The 20,589-nt window shown below is 36.0% G+C and overlaps 1 protein-coding gene across 1 annotated transcript; it reads right to left on the bottom strand.

Moving 5' to 3' along the window:
• Positions 1 to 8,519: 8,519 nt before the first annotated feature.
• Positions 8,520 to 9,452, bottom strand: LOC118854084 (olfactory receptor 5M3). The gene has a single exon (XM_036764400.1). It carries the CDS (start codon positions 9,450 to 9,452, stop codon positions 8,520 to 8,522), a length of 933 nt encoding a protein of 310 aa, XP_036620295.1.
• Positions 9,453 to 20,589: the final 11,137 nt, after the last annotated feature.

Genomic DNA, 20,589 nt, shown 5'->3' with positions numbered 1-20,589 from the left:
GCCAAGAGAGGTTGCACGATTTGCCAGCCTCACGTAAGTTTGTTGTTGCTCTTCAGTCACTTTTGCATCATGTCCAACTTATTGTGACCTCTTTCATAGTTTTCTTGGCAAAGATACTGGAGTGGTTTGCATTTCCTCCTCTAGCTCATTTTACAGATGAGGAAACTGAACTTAACTGGCTTTAGTGACTTACTAGGAGCCCACAGTTAGTAAGTATCTGAGACCAGATTTGAGTTCAGGATGAGTCTTCCTGATTCCAGGCCACGTCACTCTATCCACTGTGACACCTGCCTGCCATCACACTCGCTGCTCACAGAGGTAGCAAGTGACTGAGCTGAGCTTGAAACTGAGTCATAGGGTCACAAGACAGTAGATGTGCAGCAGCAAGGGATCAAAGTTCATCTAATCCAACTTCCTCCTTTTAAAATGGGGAAACTGAGACCAAGAGCGGTTGGATCTTTCCCCAAGGCATGTAGCTAGTAAATGGCCTAGCCTGGGTGTGAAGTCAAGCTCTCTTGCTCCATTCCCAGTGTTCTTTTCACTGTACTATAGAGGGCCAGGACGAATACTTGGGTCCTGTAATTCAAATCCAGGTTTCTTTCTCCTACCCCCCACTATTATTCTCAGTCTTCACTTTTTCACCTACACAATGAAAGGTAGAACTAAGTGATCTCTAAGATCTCTTCCAGGATAAGCATCTTAAATCGATGAAGGTGACAAAGCACTAAATAAATCATTTTTGAATGAATCAATTTCAATGTAGAGAAAGAAAGAAGGAGATACGAGTCTGATACTGATTTCTAAGCAAGATATTTCAAACCTACCTATGGGTGAAGACTGATATTTTCAATAGCTTCAGAAGAATGATGTATATGTGATAAACAAGGGATTTGGAAGTATTTATAAAGGAGGAATGAGGATGGGCCCACTTAAGACTTCTCCCTGAAGCGTTTCTCCAGGACATCTAGGAAATGCAATTAAGCTATCTCTTCTGGAGTCATCCTGGGGGAAATAATTATGACTCCAGTCATAGCTGTTTTCTTTTAATGAGATGTTTAAAAGATTTTCGGTCTCCCCCCACCTTGTCCAAATACTTATCACTGTACGTGTGTCCTGGGAGTGTACACTAGACTGGCATTATTTTATTTAAGGAAAAATGCTTTGGTTTATAAAAGAGAGAAGGTCAGAACTGGGTAGACCATTTCAACTGGATGGAACCTTAAATCATAGAATGAAAGACATAGAAAGGACTTTTGAACAGAAAAAAAATATATCAGAGATGAGAGGGACCCTAGGCAGTTGTGATATAGTGGGGAAAAAACTGACTAGGGCCACCTAAAGTTTGTCTAAAGCAAGACCCTGACTCTCACTTGTGATTGACATTGTTCAGGTTAATTTACTTCTCTACCCTCAATTTCTCCACCTGTAAAATGAACAAGTTTTCTAAAGTGTCTTCAGCCTCTAAATTGATGAGCATATGAATCTGTGAAATATGACTTTTCACAAAGTGAGATGTTTCCCAGTCCTTTTGACCTCAAGTCAATGTTCCTTACAATCTCATCTTCTGCTCTTAACAGTAAATGTAATTAGTGCTGCTCACCTCCATCCCATAATGAGCCATTTATCGATGTGACTGCCTCCCAAGGACCCCAAAATTCCTACCTGTACCCCTCCCTTACTGGTCAAAAACGTGACTGCTTTAGTTCAAGTTTGAGAGCCATGCTCAAACTGCCAGCTTCTTGGGCTCATGGAGGAAGGGGACTTGATAAAAGGGAAGAATTCACTGAAAATGATATCTCTCTGGTGGCTCCAAGAAAAGAAATGGGGGGGGGGGACAAAAAGGCTCAGCTAGATGGTACAGTGAATAGACCACTGGCCCTGGAGTTAGGAGGACCTAAGTTCAAATCTGGACTCAGACACTTGACACGTTCACTAGCTGTGTGACCTTGGGCAAGTCAATTAACCACAATTGTCCTGCCTTGCCCCTACAAAAAAAGAAATGGGGAGATGAAGAAAAACTGAATTTAGATGAATCCTTATAACCTGCTACCTGAATTATGGAGGGGAATAGCTGGGAAGGGTCTGAATGGGGAGTATTGAAATAATGCTATCATGTCCATTGTTAAAAAATTCATTTTCTGGTCACAGTATATGAGCCTTGGAAGAATATAGCAAAGATAATAAGCAGCAGAGATGAAGAGAGAGTGTATGTCAAGGATGGGAGAGAGCTGGGTCTCAGTTTCCTCATCTGCACAGGGATGGTTCAACTTTGTAGCCTCTCAAGTCCTTTGCAACTTCAAATCTATGATCCTTGAATATGGAGGGTGGAATGAGATGGGATGGAAACTTGTTAGATTTATGGAATGACCGAGAGTCTTGTTTTACTGAAGATGTATATGCTAAATTACACTTTAAAAGCAAAGTGTGAGCCTATACTCTTCTTTTGGAACCTCTTTCGGGCTGCCTTCCATGAACTATGTTCCATGTCAATGATACCTTGGATGTATACCATGTCCTAAAATACCTTGGACATGAACGTTTGTGTCAGAAGGATCCCAGAGTTGTAGGTAGTCATAGTGGGTTACAGAGTAGGAATTCAGCTGTCCTATAGGATATCTAACTTGGGAAAGAAGCCTGAAGTGTACATACAGCATTTTCAGGGGGTGATCCATAGAATAGGAGTTGACCAATTTGTACCAATTCATGGCTAGCCAATGCTTCGCTAATGGGAGGCCTCATTATTCATCATGTGTACCCAGCTTTCAAGTGCCTGGGTCTCATGTGCTTTCCATGTCAGACAAGTCATCTCACCTCCTTCAACCATGATAAACTGATTCATAGAGAACTCCACATTCATCTGCCTCCTATGTTCCTATAAAGTGAAGATTAATGGAAGTAACAAATGTCAAGCAATCTAATTTTGGATTTTTATTTTTTTAATAACTTCAGTTGTGATAACAGTAAATACATCTGTGGTGTGATGACTGTGATACATTATTTCCCAAAAGTGATATGTTCTAGAAGTAAAATCCACTCATTAGTCATTTATTTACTTTTTCCCAAATGGGTCTATGAATATACTTTATATTACAAACTAGGTTGTATTAGGAGGACTCTTAAGGTGCTTCCAGTTCTAGGAAAATATGAAATTATTTTCTTTTAAAAATCCATGCACTTCCCTATTGTTAAATGCACCCTGATAGTTTTTTTTAAATCTCTTCATGAAAATAATAATACATCATTTAGTCCATTGATATGTCTTCTTCCTTTTTTATTTCAAAGGCATATTACCATGGGCATTTTTAATTCCTGGTAATTCTTTTCTTATAGAATCACAGAACACAAAACTCTCAAACTAGGAAAGACCAGAGAACTCACGGAATGCAATTCAGTGCTTCCTTATCTGGTTACCTCCTGCTGGGAATAACAACCCCATTGTTTAAAAATTGTTGTAGAAAAAATCAATGAAAGCAGATGCCAAATGGACACAAATAAACAGAAAGTGTGTGTCCATATTTATTTACATTTATCTTTGAAAATTTTTGTTTCCGAAAGATTTACAAACACTAAAGGTATCAGTGATTCAGGTAATTTCTATTCAATTCAAATCAATTCAGTAAGTATTAAGTCCTTATTATAATTTAGTATCTCAGAGAGCTGTCTGAAGCATTGAGAGACTGGCTATCATTCCCAGAGTTACAAAGACAACTGATATCATAGGCAAGACTTGAACCCATCTCTTTCTGATTCCAAAGCTGACTTGCTTTGATTTTTAAATCTCAGAATACCATTGGAAGCCACAGATTCCTTGTGAAAGGGGATATGAGTAGAGTCATTTGCACAGTACCTTTTGAGATTATATACATTGGTGATAAAAAGAGGGGTCACATCATTATTATCCCAACCATATACCCACACAAAACCGTAGAGAATCATCTTTATATTTTCTTTCAGTCAAATTTTTCCCCATTTTCTCTTTTATTCCCCAATATGATATGGGATTGCTGAATGGGCAGGAGTAAAATGGTATTTTGTAGATGACAAAATATTTTCCATGGATAGGGATCAATCAATTAATCAGTCAAATAATTTTTAATTCTTGACCATGTCTTAGTGAGAATGGATGAAATAATCTCTGTTTTCAAGGAGGTTGTTTTAGTGGATATATAAGTATACAAATATGTACACATATATACAATGAGCATGTGTACAAACATGTATACATATGTGTAGATATGTACTTAAGTGTACAGAATCACAATGGATCTTTAGATCTAGAAAAGATCTCCCTTACTATTTTGTACAACTTCCTCATTCGCCAGACGATAAAATTGAGGCTCACCCAGACAAAAAAAAGTTGGTTGACTGGGGTCACAACAGTGTCAGAATTAGCAATCTAAGCTGCCTTCATAAATCCATTGATATTTTCATTTTACTGCACAACATAATGACCTTATACTTTATCAGAATAATTTGTTGCCGTGGTGGCATTGTTCCATAACTTGAATGTCTATGTGTAGGGACACATTTAAAATAAATCTTCATTTTGTTTTTGCTTACATTAACATTTCATCTTTTAAATCTCTGTTGGATGTGAAATCATACAGTTCAATATGAAAAGGGATGCCTTATAGATGGAAGTCTCCTATGTATACTCCAGTTCATAGATGATGTGGTACTGATCATTTAAATGTCCCAAAGGTGTCAAGACCTCATTCACTCTAAAGAGTTTGACTTTGAGTGTGTGTGTGTGTGTGTGTGTGTGTGTGTGTAATAATATATATAGGCATTACTTGGAGATGTTGTAGGTTCAGGCCCAGATTATAACAATAAAGCAAATATTGCAATAAAGCAAGACACACGTTTCTTTTTGGTTTCCCAGTGCATATAAAAATCATGTTCATACTACTGTAATCCATTAAGTGTGTAATAGTATTATGTCTAAAAATGTACATACATTAATTTAAAATACTTTATAGTGAAAATGCTAAACATCATCTGACCTTTCAGCAAGTCATAATCTTTTTGTTGATGGAGAGTCTTGCTTTGATGCTGCTGACTACTGATTGACGAGGGTAGTAGTTTCTGAAGACTGGGGTGGCTGTGGCGAATTTGAAAATAAGACAACAATGAAATTTGCCTCATTAATTGACTCTTTCTTTCATGAAAGATTTTTCTGTAGCATGCAGTGCTATTTGATAGAATTTTACCCACAGCAGAACTTCTTTCAAAATTTGAGTCAATTCCCTTAAACCCTGCTGATGCTTTATCAACTAAGTTTAGATAATATTCTTCAATACTGTTGTGTCTCAGGGGATAAGCAGGCCAGATGAGAAAGAGAATGATAAGGGAACAGTCGCTCGGTGGAGAGGTCAGAACACAGATAACATTTATCGACTAAGTTTGCTGTTTTATATGGAAATAGTTTGTGGTGCTCCAATCAATTACAATAGCAAAATCAGGGATTATTGATCACAGATCATCATATCAGATACAATAATAATGAAAAAAGCTTAAAATGTTGAATTACCAATGTGTCATAGAGACATGATGTGAGCAAAAGCTGTAGGAAAAATGATGCGGACAGACTTGTTTCACACAGTGTTGACACAAACCTTCAGTTTATAAAAAAACAAAAACACAATATCTGCAAAGCACAATAAATGAGGTATATCTATACATATATATTTATGGATGTATATATACACATATTATTTATAGTGAATATATTATGCACATAATTATATGTTATATACACTATATAACATATACACTATATATTTTATATGTATATTATATTGTACTTACTATGTATATATACATATACATTATAGTGTGTATATATATTGTGTGTAGACATGGGATATATCTATATCTACATAAATCTATACATACACAATAAACACATACATATATACATGTGTGTATGTGTATGTGTCTATATATCTATATATTTTATATATACACATTATATATATTTATGTATACATTCATACACGAATATTCTAAATGCCCAAAAGATTGGGTGTGCATGCACACGCATATATAAACACAGAGACATAGTCATGCATGTATGTGTATATACATATATGCATATATATCTATTTATCTAGCGTATGTCTCCGTGTATACATATACACAGACACAGATATACACACATACCTACATACAAAGATACATATGCATACTCAAAGCCAAACTCTTTTGAATGATTGTAGCATTTAGGAGACCCTATAATCTTTGTGGGAATATATTCACATGTATATATGAATATAAATATCTATTTGTATAATCTCATGTAAGGGAGGTTTTGTGCATGCTCCTATCTGCTCAGATGCAGGCACACAGATGAGAGATGCCAGGCCTTCTGTAGTTTACTTCAAGGAGACAGGAGGCCTGGAGTCTTCTGCTTCAGTGCTTCAACTCCATCTTAAGGGGCCTGGAGGTGTGCCAAAACTGTGCAACGTTGGAAAGCATTATAAACAAAGAAATGCTCTGGAATGATAGTATAAATGGATGTCATTGATGATATTTTTGACAGAAAAAGAAAATGAGTGGCTTACCTGACAGGAATGAGATATAACTAATGGAAAGCCTATATTCTTCATTGGTATTCTTCATATATTAAGGGAAAATAAAGAATATCTCCCCTCCTCCAGCCCCTGCCTGTTGAATGGACCCACTGAGGGAAATGCATACAAATGTGTGGATGAGAGTTATGCAGGATGGGCAGACATATACGGGTAGCCATGTGTATCATCTGAAAGAATAACAAATCAATGACTACAGATCCTTTGGGGAATAGGAGAATATTTTGTATCATTGGTATAATACTAATGTACTGCGGTTATTAATGTTATCAATTTATAACAAACATAGGGTAAGTATGCATGAATCTGTTGATCTTAAGATAAGTAAAATATTTTCTCTTAGTAAATGTTTTCTTTTAGTAAAATATTTTCTCCTCCATGGACTAATTGCTAAAAACAAACAAATGAATGAATAAATAAATGAATAAATGAAAATAAATAAATGAATAAATGAAGCTTAGATCCCAGACAGAACACAATATATTTTTTGTAAAATAGAAAATTATATTTTTAAATGCTGTTTCTTTCTCAACATTTATCTATTATGAAGTTGTAGATTAAGGCTCTATCTCATCACTCATCTTGGCACTCTGATACCATCCAATTAGGAATTAAATGTACTTTAGAGTCCAGGTATGAGGAAGACTTCAGAGTTGTTATCTTCTGCTCTGCCGATGGAGAGGCAAGAAGATGCAGTAAGGAGCAGACTGAGAATTGTTTGGGGGGGGTCAAATATCTGTGTCAATGTCAGTTTAGTGGCTTCCTACATGACAACAGCAGTTGTACTTTTCAGTCTGAGCATCCTCTTACACATGTATAAAATGAGCATCCTATTCCACATCTATAAAATAATACTTACTTTGCCTACCTCAGGGGCTTCTGAGAGGAAAGCACCATATACGTTCTAAAGAGCTAGACATATTTAAATGACTGCAGTAAAAACAAGGCAAGAATTATGATGACAATAATAATGATGGAAATTACATTATAGCATATATTATGTAAAACACAATTTATGTAGTTAAGTATGAGGTATCATAATTATATATATGTACATATATATACCATATATATCATATATCCTAGAAAACCTTTTACTATGTAGTATATGTTATTCAGATCAGATTACATAACATATTAAATATGATATGGATGTCTAAATGTGGTCAGGAATCTGGCCCATTGTATAACATTGTTCCTTCTGCAGGAAAATAAAATTTGAAGGACCTCATTTTGACTTATTGTTCCAATTATAGAAAAATAACCCAGGTTTACTATAGATCCTGCCTGTTGAATTCTATTATGAATCCTCATGGAGAGGGTACCCAATGAAATATAAAACAGAGTAAATACAAGGATTGACACATTTCCATAATAGGATTTCATAAGAACAGTTGAGATGGAACAAGTTAGAAAACAGAAGTCTTCCTTTCCACAAAATTTGTTTTATTTTGCAATAGAATTCATTCAAAAGTATTTGTTCAAAACAAACAAAAAAAGTTTTTGCATGCAACTAGAAAATAAGATACACAGACAATGGGGCGTAGAAATTTATCTTGCCCTACAAGAAAGGAAGGGAAAAGGGGATGGGAGAGGGGTGGGATAATAGAGGGGAGGGCTGACTGGGGAACAGGGCAACCAGAATATATGCCATCTTGGAGTGGGGGGAGGGTAGAAATGGGGAGAAAATTTGTAATTCAAACTCTTGTGAAAATCAGTGCTGAAAACTAAATATGCTAAATAAATAAATTTAAAAATTAAAAAAATAGTTAAAAAAAGTATTTGTTCAGTCACTTTCTCTGAAGCCCAGGTTGTAGTGGAAACTTTCCCATTGTCGAAACGTCTAAGAAGACTCAGCACAACATAATCACATTGATTTTTCCTTAATGCCAATGACTTGTAAAAGTTGCGGAATGACAGGTTTATCTCTCATTTTGTTAGACATATTTTTCTGATAGCTTTGCCCATGGCCTCTTTCACATCCTTGTTCCTAAGGCTATAGATCATTGGGTTCAACATGGGGATAACAGTGGTGTAAAACACGGCCACCATTTTTCCTTGTTCTACAGATTCCTCTGTGGGTGTCTGGAGATACATGAAGAACAGGGTACCATAAAAGATGATTACAGCTGTCAAATGAGACCCACAAGTGGAAAAGGCCTTCCGCCTCCCTTCTGCAGATCTCATCTGAATGATGGCAATAAGAATGAATATATAAGAGACAAAAATTACAGACAGAGAATATGAGAAGTTAAGACCTGCAAGTGTACGCATTGTGTATTCTTTAATATGAGTTCCGGCACAGGCCATTTTGATGAGTGGTGGATCAGCACAGTAGAAGTGGTTGATCTCAATGTTTCCACAGAAGTATAAGCCATAGGTCCACAGAGTTGAGATCAAACTAATAAAGAAACCGTACAGGTAAGGGAAAGAGATAAGTCCCATACAGACATTTCTTGACATCTTGCTACCATAGAGCAAAGGATTTCCAATTGCCATGTACCGATCAAAGGCCATCACTGCCAGGATAAAGACTTCCACATGGACCAAGAAGATGAAGAAAAAACATTGCACTAAGCAACCTACATAGGAAATTGTTTTAGTCTCAGATAACAAATTTTCCAACATTTTTGGAGTGACATTGGAGGAGAACCACACATCTGCAAAAGATAGGTGGCTGAGGAAAAAGTACATGGGGCTGCTGAGCTGGGGACTGACTCTGATTAATATAATCATGCCTATGTTACCAATAAGAGTGATAATGTAGACTACTAAGAAAACCAAGAAGAAGAGCACCTGTAATTCCCAACGACTGGTCAATCCCAAAAGAATGAATTCGGTCACGTCAGTGAAATTGAGCATTTTCTCAGATCAGACCCAGAGGAAGATGAATGAATCTGTGCTTCCTGATAAGATGAAGAGAAGTAATCAATAATTCTAAAGAAACCAATAATTTTACTCTCTAGTATCTTTTTTTCTACTGCATTTTCTTTTAATGCCTCTCATGCAGTGTTTTTTCTCCATTACTGCTCACTCACCCACCCCCATTTCTTTCACTCCCAATCCTAAAAGGCTCAGCAGAGTCATAACCTACTATGCACAGCATAAAGTATTCTTTGCTCTAGTGACCCTGGCTTCCTTTCTGTTTCTTGACCAAGATATTTCTTCTCTTGGATTCCAGTGTTTTCTCTAGCTATCCTCCATGCTGGGAATGCTTTACCTCTTTATGTTGCCCTTCTGGCTTCTTTTGAGCCTCAAATGAAATCTTATTTTCTAAAGGAAGTCTTTTCTAACCCCACTTAACTCTAGCACCTTCCTTCTGTTAATTGTTTTCTCCTTGTCCTGTATATAGCTTCTTTGGATGTATTTGCTTGCCTCATGTCACCCAATAGATTGTGAGCTCCTTGAAAGAAGGGACTGTCTTTTGCTTCTTTTGGTATCCCCAGTCAATAACAACAACAAGTGCTTAGCACAGTGCCATATAGTAAGTGCTTAATAAATATTTGTTGACTATTTATTATCATCTAAAGCCTTTCCTCAACCCTACTTCCATTTGTTAGTATTCCTCTTTTCCTTGAAGTTATTTTATATTTATTGATCTGTAGATATAATAAAATACATCAAATCATTTTACAGGTGAAAAAGTTAATGCCCAGAGAGTCAAACTGATTTGCTAGAGTCAAACAGGGAATAAATGGGAGAGCCATGATGCTCTGTGCTAAAGCAAATATGAGTCTCAGTGTGAGAGACATCAAAAGTCAAATTCAAAAGATCAAAGTCAATTCAATTGAATGAGCATTTACTGAGAGGAAGCATGGTTCAATGGAATGGACACTGCCTCTGCATTCAGGGGTAGCCTAAGTTCACATTGTATATTTTGACTTACCGCCTGTATGACTTTTCATTTGGGGCAGTTCTTACTGTGTTGTGGGGCCATATGGTGTAGTCCATAGAGAGATGGTTTCAGAGCCATAAAGATTTGGGCTCAGTCTCTACCTCTTTCACCTACTGATGCTGAGACCCTGAGAAAGTCGGGTAAACTCTCAGTGATCCAGGCAACTTTGGAAGACTACAAGTTACAGAGAAAGTGCTGAATGGCATTGTTAGAGAGAGTTCTTCTGTTAATAAAATTACAAGTCCAATCCCAATCTAATTGTTAGGAATTGTTTTCTTTTTACATGAAGGCAAAATTCATCCCTCTAACTTCTGCATATTGTTTCTAGTGCTTCCCTCGGGGGAAAAAGGTTTCCTATTAGAATGTTGCTTCTGCATTTCAGGGGTTACTTGGGTATCAGTTACACTGATACCAGGATAGTATTATTCATTTCTTGATTGTTTGTATAAATCACATAATAAATAATATATTCAGAGGATTTAGGGCAAGGAATAGAACACTTAGATATCACCTAATCTATTCACTTTTCTGAATAGATGATGAAAGTGAGGTGTAGAGGAGTAAGGTTTCTTGTTTCTGGTCCCCCATCTAGCAAAGAGCAGAACTGGGATGTGAACATATGCTCTCTGTCTCCAAATGCAATGCTCTTGCCATCACACCACATTACCTGTACCTTGGAAGCTCTTTTTTAATGGCTCTTAATAACTTTCCTAGTGGCTAGCCTTGACTGATTAGAAATTTTCTTACTCAACTTGAAATAAAAAGTGTGTTCCATAACTGGATGCTGTATGCTCATCCCAGGCTCTTGGTGATAGCAGGCTATTTATCATAGTGGATGTTATTCTCAGAATAGCTCTAGTGACATATTTGGCAAAATGACTTAAGCGCATATCTTCCTGACCATGATTATTAGCACCATTGGTGGAAATTTGCTGCAGTAAGTTTTGGATGTGTAGTATAGAGTTCAAAGTTGGCATCTCCATTCCAGTTCCTAGCTGTGTAACTTTGGGCAGATCACAGTTCTGGATCTCACTTTCACCATTAGTAAAATGAACCTGCTGTAATTGTACTACCTATTTCTGGTTGACAGTGAGCAAGATCCTTCAGAGTGGATAAGTGGGGGAAAGGATTCAGCCTTTATTAAGTGCATACCATGTTCAAGATACTGTGTTAAGCCTTTCACAAATATCTCATTTCATCCTTACAAACCGCTGTGTGAGATAGTTGCTACTATTATCCCATTTTACACTGAGGAAACTGAGATAGACAGAGGTATAGTGAAATGTCCAGGATCATACATGTGATTGGATTTGTACTAAAGTCTTCTTGACTCCAGGCACTTTATCTACTGAGTCACTTAGCTTCTCTAATATAAGTTGGAATCATACAGAGCCATAATATAGTGAATTATTTTAAAATGTACAAGTGAGTATGTAGAATCATCTTTAGGTACAATAGGTTATTTTTCCCTTTCAGCCTTCATTCATTTGCCAATTCAACACAAATTTATTGAGTACCTGCTATGAGTAAGGTACTATTGAGTTTTCAAAGATGAGTAAGATATCCTTTCCCTTCCTGGGCACATTGTTAATCACCATATACTTTTCTGCCACTAGATCAGAGCACCTAGAGTTATAAGGAATATCTTCAATCATCCAGTCCAATTGCCTAATTATACATTTTATGAAACTAATATAGGAAGGAGTAAAGTTTCTTGCTTAGAGTTACATGGTTAGTGAATGGCAGGGCAAGAATTTGAATACATTCTAATAATTCTGAAGATTTCTAAATCTAGTGTTCTTTCCCTGAGTTAAAAGATTACAAGTATTTTCAGGAAACTTTTAAAGAGGGATTTTTTTGTTCATGTAAATTAGGCAACAAAAGTTAATTTAGTACACGATTCTTTAAACTTGGGCTCCATTGGCCCTATACATATGGTTGAGATGATGGAGTGGGAAGAGGAATGCCCTTTACTTAGCTTTTTCTCAGTTCATCAATTCATAAGATCACACAACAGATTCACAAGAGATTTAGAGAACAAGGGACTTAGAAGTCATTGGATCCAATACATTTTACAGATGGAAAACTTGAGGCCTACACAGGTGAATTGATTTATTCAGGGTCACAGAACTAAATGTTTGAGGTTGGATTTGACTTCAGACTTTCCTGACTTCTGGCCCAGCATTCTATCCATTGTGGCTCCTCATGAAGCTGGAAAGATAGCTTTGGCAAGGAGACCATCAGTGGGATGTTATATCCAATCTCCAATGATACAGAGTCACTGGGGGAGAAGAAGAAAAGCACATTTGGGGTCCAAATGCACTTTACTTTCTCCACTGTTCCTTGTTCAATCTAGCAGCTCAATAGAACAGGTGTAATCCCTCTGCCAAATGGCAGCCATTTAAATACTTGAAGAAAACTGAGATATCCCATGTAAGTCTTCTCTTATCCAGACCCTACCCCAATTCATTCAACTGCCTTCTCATGATGTGATCTTGTAGTCTTTCACCATCATTAGTGATGTCCTCTGGACTCTACTTATCAATGTACTTTCTAAAAGGGAACACTCATTCTACCCTCAGAACAAGAATCCATATATGGTTTGACTGGGGCACAGAATAGTAGGAATATCTGCTCCATAGTCCTGGACACCAAACTTGTGGAGTCATTTACATCTGAACTTGTTCCCTGGACTTCTACTTGGTTTCTTTACTCTCCTGGAGACACCTCCTCCCTGAGGCCTTGCTCTCTGGATTGATGACTCCTTACACAGGATCAACATTTGGGAGAGAATCCGAGCTAAGACTCACCTCACTCAAATCTGAGTTCACTCTATATTCTTCCTTCACCTAACCCACCACCTTGTGTTTTGGTGAGGGTCATCTCCCCCAGTCACTCCCTGCTTTGCTCCTTTCCATTTCCTCTTTATATGGTGTCTTTTTCCATAAGAATGTAAAATCATTAAAGATGGAGACTGTGTTGTTTGTTTAGGTTTGTGTCCTCCAGCACTTAGCATAGTGACTGGACCATTTTAAGCATTTAATAAAAGTAAACACTTTAAAAAACACACCATCTCTGGCATTTTATCTGTAGCTCTCCATGTTGTCTCTATATTTGTGTCTCTGTCTCACTATATCTGCCTGTTTCTTCTTAAAGTAAGCTAAGATCACTGTAGCCATTTTGACTACCACATTACACTATTGATATATGCTGAATTCGCAATCCGTGAAACACAGATAATGTTAAGAAAATGCATGATGTTCATTTTCCACTCTTTTACTATCTTCAAATTAAACATCACTAATCATAAATTAAGACATGCCTCCTTGTACTTCCAGATTTTATTTTATTTTTACATTTACTAGAGTCTTAGTGAGACAGCCTCATTCAATGTCAAAAGGTTTTCTTAGGAAATTCTTCCTGAGTTGAAATCTCTCTTCCTATAATTTCCACTCTTTTGGTCTAAGCTGGCTCCATACCAAAAAGTTGGCTTCCTCTTTTGCATGAAGTCCTTTCAAATATTTGAAAAAGAGCTCCTGCATCATAGCCTCTATTAACTTTTATTTCCCTCTCTCTTTGATTTCTGATCTTCTCACAGTCTTTTCATGTATGTAAGTACCAATCTTACCTCTGTTAAATTGAACATATTCCTTAAAAATCTCACCCACTACTACTGGCATGACAATAAAACTTCTCTACTCTGAAAGAAGGCTTGAGTGGTCAAATTCTTTCAAGGCAGACCCCCCCTTTTCCCTTGCATTTTGGGATTCCCAGCACCCCAAACTGCAACAGCAAGGTTTCCTTTCTCTACATAAAGTATATTTTCATGACAATATGTCACCTTCATTCATTATTTCATTGCTGATGTTGGTGCACAAGCAAAGCAAATATAATTTCTTTCGCAAATGGCAGTCCTTCAAATATTTAATCACAATTATTGGGCCACAACTTCCACTTCATGCTCACCTCATATCTTCTCTTTTCCCCTGTAAGTATCCCTAGATCTATCATCAAATAGTTACGTGGGATGAAAGAAGAATACAAAGAAGAAGAGAGAAAAGGGAGTTGGAAGTAGAAATGATAGACAAGAAATGATATAATTATTAAATTTCAGAAATGATTTGGTGGAAAGATAAAGGGCTTGGAGTCATGAAAGTTTGGAGTTTAACCCTGACTCTGATACTAGGTTAATTACGCTGGGGAAGTTTCCCTCATCTGAAAAGTGTGAGCAACAATCAGAATAATGACAATAACAATAGCCAGCCATTGCATCAAGCTTTAAGGTTTGTAAAGCACTTTCTATACATATGTATGTGTATGTGTATATGTGTGTATATATATATATATAATTTGATCCTTATGACAACCATCTCTAAATCAAAGTATGATTTCAAGGGAAATCCTTTTTACATATCAGTGTTATCTAAAGTTTTAAATTATACTTCCTGTTCACACAAATTCAGATCTAAATAAATGGAAAAATTCAGTTGGTCATGGTTAGTCCAAGCTAATATAAAAAAATGACAGTTTTACCCAAATTAATTTATTTATTCAGTGTCATACCAATCAAAATACCAAAAAAGTATTTTACATAGCTGGATAATATAATAACAAAATTCATCTGGAAAAACAAGAGGTCTAGAATATCTAGGGAATTAATGAAAAGAAATTCTAGGGAAGTGGCCTAGCCATGCCAGACATTAAACTGCACTATAAAGCAGTAGTCATCAAAACTGCCTGGTACTGGCTAAGAAACAGAGTCGTGGATCAGTGGGATAGGTTTGGTACACAAGACACAGTAGTCAACGAATATAGTAATCTACTCTTTGATAAACCCAAAGAATCCAGCTTCTGGGCTAAGAATTCACTATTTCACAAAAACTGCTGGAAAAATTGGAAAATGGTAAAGCAGAAACTGGGTTTAGACCAATCTCTTACACCATTTACCAAAATAAGGTCAAAATGCGATCATGATTTAGGATTAAAACCTGATACTATAAGCAGTTTGGGAGAGCAAGGAATAGTTTACCTATCAGATTTATGGGAAAGAAAAGAATTCATGACACAACAAGAGATAGAGAGCATTACAAAATGCAAAATGGATAATTTTGATTATGTTAAATTGAAAAGTTTTTGTATAAAAAAGCCAATGCAACAAAGAGTAGGAGGGAAGCAGAAAATTGGGAGAAAATCTTTACAACTAGTTTCTCTGATAAAGGTCTCATCTCTAAAATATACAGGGAACTGAGACAAATTCATAGGAATACAAGTCATTCCCCAATTGAGAAATGGTCAAAGGATATGAACAGGCACTTTTCAGAGGAAGAATTTAAAGATATCTATAGGCATATGAAAAAATGCTTGAAATCACTACTGTCAGATTGGCTAACATGACCAAACAGGAAAATGATAAATGCTAGAGAGGACTGGGAAAATTAGAACACTGTTACATTGGTGGTGGTGCTGTGAACTGATCCAGCCATTCTGGAGATCAATGTGGAACTATGCCCAAAGGGCTATAAAAATGTTCATGCCCTTTGACCCAGCAATACCACTTCTAGGGCTGTACCCCAAAGAGATCACACAAGTGGGAAAAGAACCCACATGTACAAAAATATTTATAGCAGATCTTTTTGTAGTAGCAAAGAATTGGAAATTAAGGGGATGCCCATCAATTGGGGAATGGCTGAACTAGTTGTGGCATATGAATGTAATGGAATGCTATTGTGCTATAAGAAATGGAGAAGATACAGACTTCATAATAATCTGAAAAAACCTACACGATATAACGCTGAGTGAGTGGAGCAGAACTAGGAGAACATTGTACATAACCACAGATATATTGATTCTGTGATGACTAACCTTGATAGTCTTGACTCTTCCCAGCAATACAAGATTCAAAGGACTCGTGAGGGAGAGAGCTATCTATATCCAGAGAAAGAATTATGGAGACTGAATGCAGATTGAGGCAAACTGTTTGCCCATCTTTTTTTTCTTTTGTTTTTTTTTCTCTTTTGTTTTTGTTTTTCTTTTGGTTTTGTTTCTTCTTTCTCATGATTCATTCCATTGGTCATAATTCTTCTTTACAACTTGACTATTGTGTAAATAAGTTCAATGCAAAGTTATATGTAGAAGATATATGGGATTCCATGCTGTCTTGGGGAAGTGGGGGAAGAAAATGTGGAACTCAAAATCATGTGGAACTGATTGTTGTAAACTAAAAATAAAAAAATCTTAATAAAATTAAAAAATAAAGTATAATTACTGTAATCAATATATTGACTCTGGACTAATGACTTTAAACATGGAATAACTATTAGAGAACTTGTCATTATATTCTTGTCCATAATTCTATTGATAGGGAAAATAAATTACTAGATTAAATAAGAATCTGGGCCTTCCAAAAACTCGTTCCATTACTGATTTCCAAATGGTGAATCAGAGAATCAGTCTACATATCATCCCCTTTAATTTTACCCATGTACACATTAATTCACATTGATTACCCCTTCATCTTTCTTCATTTTCTTTCACTCACACTCCTATCCACAATTTGAAGGGATGTTTCTTCTCTATAAAGAATTAAAGGAAGAGATTGAAACTTTAGTTTCTTTTCTTGATTTCTAAAGTCTCACTGAATTTTGAAACCTACCTGTGATCAATAAGAAAGTGTTCTTGGCAACATCACCAATGCCTTGAATGCATGGAGAATGAATGGTGCAGAAGGGTTTATAACTCTAAATTGTCTCCACTTTGGGACCATTTCACAGGAGACTTTCATTAGGAAATTTGAAGAAGCAATTAAAATGTTGCTTCCTAAAATATTCCCTGAGGAAGTTCCCTCTCAGGAGGAAACATTTATCATCTTAATAAGACTTGAAAAAAATTAAGTACTTTGATTTTGAGAGTTCATTTTTTGCCTATTCAAGTTACTTTTAATTATCATAATGGGATTAGTGATTTTGGGACTGTCATTATTTGACTTGAAAAAGTAAGGCTCTTAATTTGGCACACGTGAGGAAATCACTGATTGACTGTGAGCAAATCACTTTCTTTCCTTGTTTCTGAATGAGTAAAATGGAGATAATAAACCGTTCATTGTACAAGCTTGTTGTAAGTGAAATGTAAGGGAATCATAGAATTCTGTGTAGATGAAAAGGTAGCATCTTATAGTGCATAAAGTGCTGTTCATGGAGTTAAGAATACATGAGTTCAAGTCATACTTCTGACACATATAGCTGGTCAATCAGTCTATCAAATAATAAACATTTATTAAGGGCCTATTATGTGCCAGACCTTGTGCTAAGTACTGGGGATACAAAATGAGGCAAAAGACAGTTCCTGATTTCAAGGAGCTTACCGATCTAATGATAATAATAAGCTAGCATTTAAATAGGTCTTTAAGATTTGCAAAGTACTTTACAAATACTATCTCATTTTATCCTTATAATGTTTTCCCCATTTTGTCCTCATAATCATCCTGAGAGGTGGATGATATCATTATGCTCTTTTTAAGGAAAGGAAAATTGAGACAAACCAAAATTAAGTGACTCATTTCAATTTACACAGGTACAAAATATTTGAGGCTGGATTTGAACTCAGGTCTTCCTCATTCCAGGTTTATCTACTGTGCCACCAGCAATAGTCAAAGTGAGTTAACTTCTCAATGTAATAAAAAATGCTCTAACCATATAGTAGTTATTGATCATTGGTGAAGGGAATTTTTGTACTAGAAATACTATGTACCAATGAAATCACAGGTGGGGTTTTAAAAAATGAACTTTTATTTTCACTGCTTATAAACATTACATGCCAAACTTGAAGGAACCTGAATGGCCTCTATTCCAACTAATTTGAAGGATATGACAATTATTATTAACAGCTGTTATTTTTAACAGGAGATCACACTAATCTCAAACCCATAAGATCTGGGTTAAAGTTCAACTTTTGATACATACTAGCTGTGGGACCCTGGGCAAATCATTTTACTTTTCAATGTGTTAGGCAACTGTATAAGATCATCAATTGCAGAGACACCTTCAATGTGGATTGGTCGAGTGTTTTTTCACCTTCAAGTTTCTTATACCAGCGAAATCACAAATCCAATTCCTATTCATATCCTTTTATCAATATCACATTAATAATATTCAAACTCTTGTGAAAATCACTGCTGAAAACTAAATATGTTAAATAAATAAATTTAAGAAAAAAAAATAACACAGCTTGGAGATTGTAGCGGAAGTGGTGGAAACAGCGGCGACAGCGGCAGGCACTACAAAAAGGCAGGACTGACCCTGGTGGAGACCAGAGAGTGCTGAGCAGGGACTTGAGGCAAGTAGGTGGTCTTCTTGCTGGAAGGCCCTGGCATTGGCGGGGGGGAAGCACCAGTATGGCTTGGCTTGCTTCCATAATGTTTTTCTGTGGCATCATGGTCACTCTTATGAGATGGGCATACTGGTTTTGGAAGATTCTTGCCAGGATGTCAAACTGGGGACACTGGTCCATCGGTCTGCTCCTTTTGAGCTTCAATACATGCTTTAACTCCTCTGCCTTCTACTTATAGAATTCCTTATTTCCTGTGATTCTGGACCATTCAGGCATATTCATGGCTATCTTTGAAGTCATGAATTCTGCCTTAATGGTATATCATTACAGGTAATGCTTGCTGATGGTTTAGATAAATATTACTCATCTGTTTGCGGAAAACGCCATTAATTCCTATGCTTTCTAGTGTTATTAATAGGAACGAATATTATGTTTTGTCAAAAACTTTTTCTGTATCTATTGAGATATTCATATGACTTTTGTTGGTTTTGTTATTACTATGGAGAATTATGCTAATAGTTTTCCTAAAATCAAACCAGCTCTGCATTCCTGGTGTAAATCCCTCCTGACCATAATGTATGATTTTTGTAATATATTGCTTCAATTTCCTTTCTAGTGTTTTATTTAATTTTTTATTGCATCAGCATTCATTGGGGGAATTTCTCTAGACTTTCTTGTTTTCTGTTTTCACATATCAGCACCATACTTCATCATAAAAGGATTTTGGTAAATTCCGTCTTTTCCTATTTTTTTCAAATAGTTCACACAGTACTGGAATTAGTTGTTCTTTAAATATTTGGTATAATTCATTTGTGAACTCACATTGTCCTGGTAATTTTTTTCTTCAGAAGCACATTAACATCTTTTTCAATTTTTTTTAAAGTAAGGGTAATTTAAGTTTTCTATTTCCTCTTATGTTAACAAATACTTGTTAAATGATTGATTACCTATAGTTTTTCACTAGACATCTCACTCTCATGTTGGATCTCAAATGCCTCCTCATTTTTCAGCTGCTCAGAAGTTGTCTTCTAGTAGAGGGACTATTTAAAAATATGTCACATATAATAAGATTGGAAACACATGTGGGAGCCATATTTTGGGGTGTTTAGAAGGTCTTCATATGTTTAGCTAATCTTAACCTAAAATGTCAGGAAAATAAAACCTGCCACTGATGTCTTATTTAAAACTTTTCAAGTATAATATGGTCCTCTGGAAGCTTTACTTCATTGACATATTGTTGGAGAACCAAGGCTTCTTCCATTCCATGATAAGACAATAGCTGAAGGACTGAATGGAACTCCAAAAATATTAATGCCTATGAAAATTCTGAATCTTTTAATTATAGCAGATATTATTATCTCAGATTTTAGATAAAGAAGCTAATGTTCAGAGAACACATGTCCTATACTTATTATCTCACTTAAAAAATGGCAGAGATGCAACTAGAACCCAAATTATTTTACTGCCTACATAATGTTTTTTCTACTATAACGTGTTTCTATTAAATATTTACTCTGTTTCATAATCCAGGAGAAGGAAGGAAACTTTTAGATGTAATCTTCAACATCTCCAGCAATTCCCTAAAAAGATCTACTTACTCATTTGTTTACAATCTTCAAGTGTTTCTTTATCCCAGAAGTTCAATAAGTTGCATCCCTCTAGGACTATTCCCCACTGATACACTGAATAATTAGGGAAAAATATATGTAAGTGGTTTAAACACATGACACTCATAATTTATTTAACCTACAACCTCTGTTCTTCCATGACATAAGTAGG

The sequence above is a fragment of the Trichosurus vulpecula genome, chromosome 6, assembly GCF_011100635.1.
Source record: "Trichosurus vulpecula isolate mTriVul1 chromosome 6, mTriVul1.pri, whole genome shotgun sequence".
NCBI classification, from domain to species: Eukaryota; Metazoa; Chordata; class Mammalia; order Diprotodontia; family Phalangeridae; genus Trichosurus; species Trichosurus vulpecula.
Note: the sequence above shows the minus strand (reverse complement) of the source record. Positions and strands in the feature narration are given on the sequence as shown.

What these genes read in the sequence shown, in the direction of transcription:
- LOC118854084 (XM_036764400.1), bottom strand. Translation starts at nt 9,452, where the DNA reads ATGCTCAATTTCACTGACGTGACCGAATTCATTCTTTTGGGATTGACC.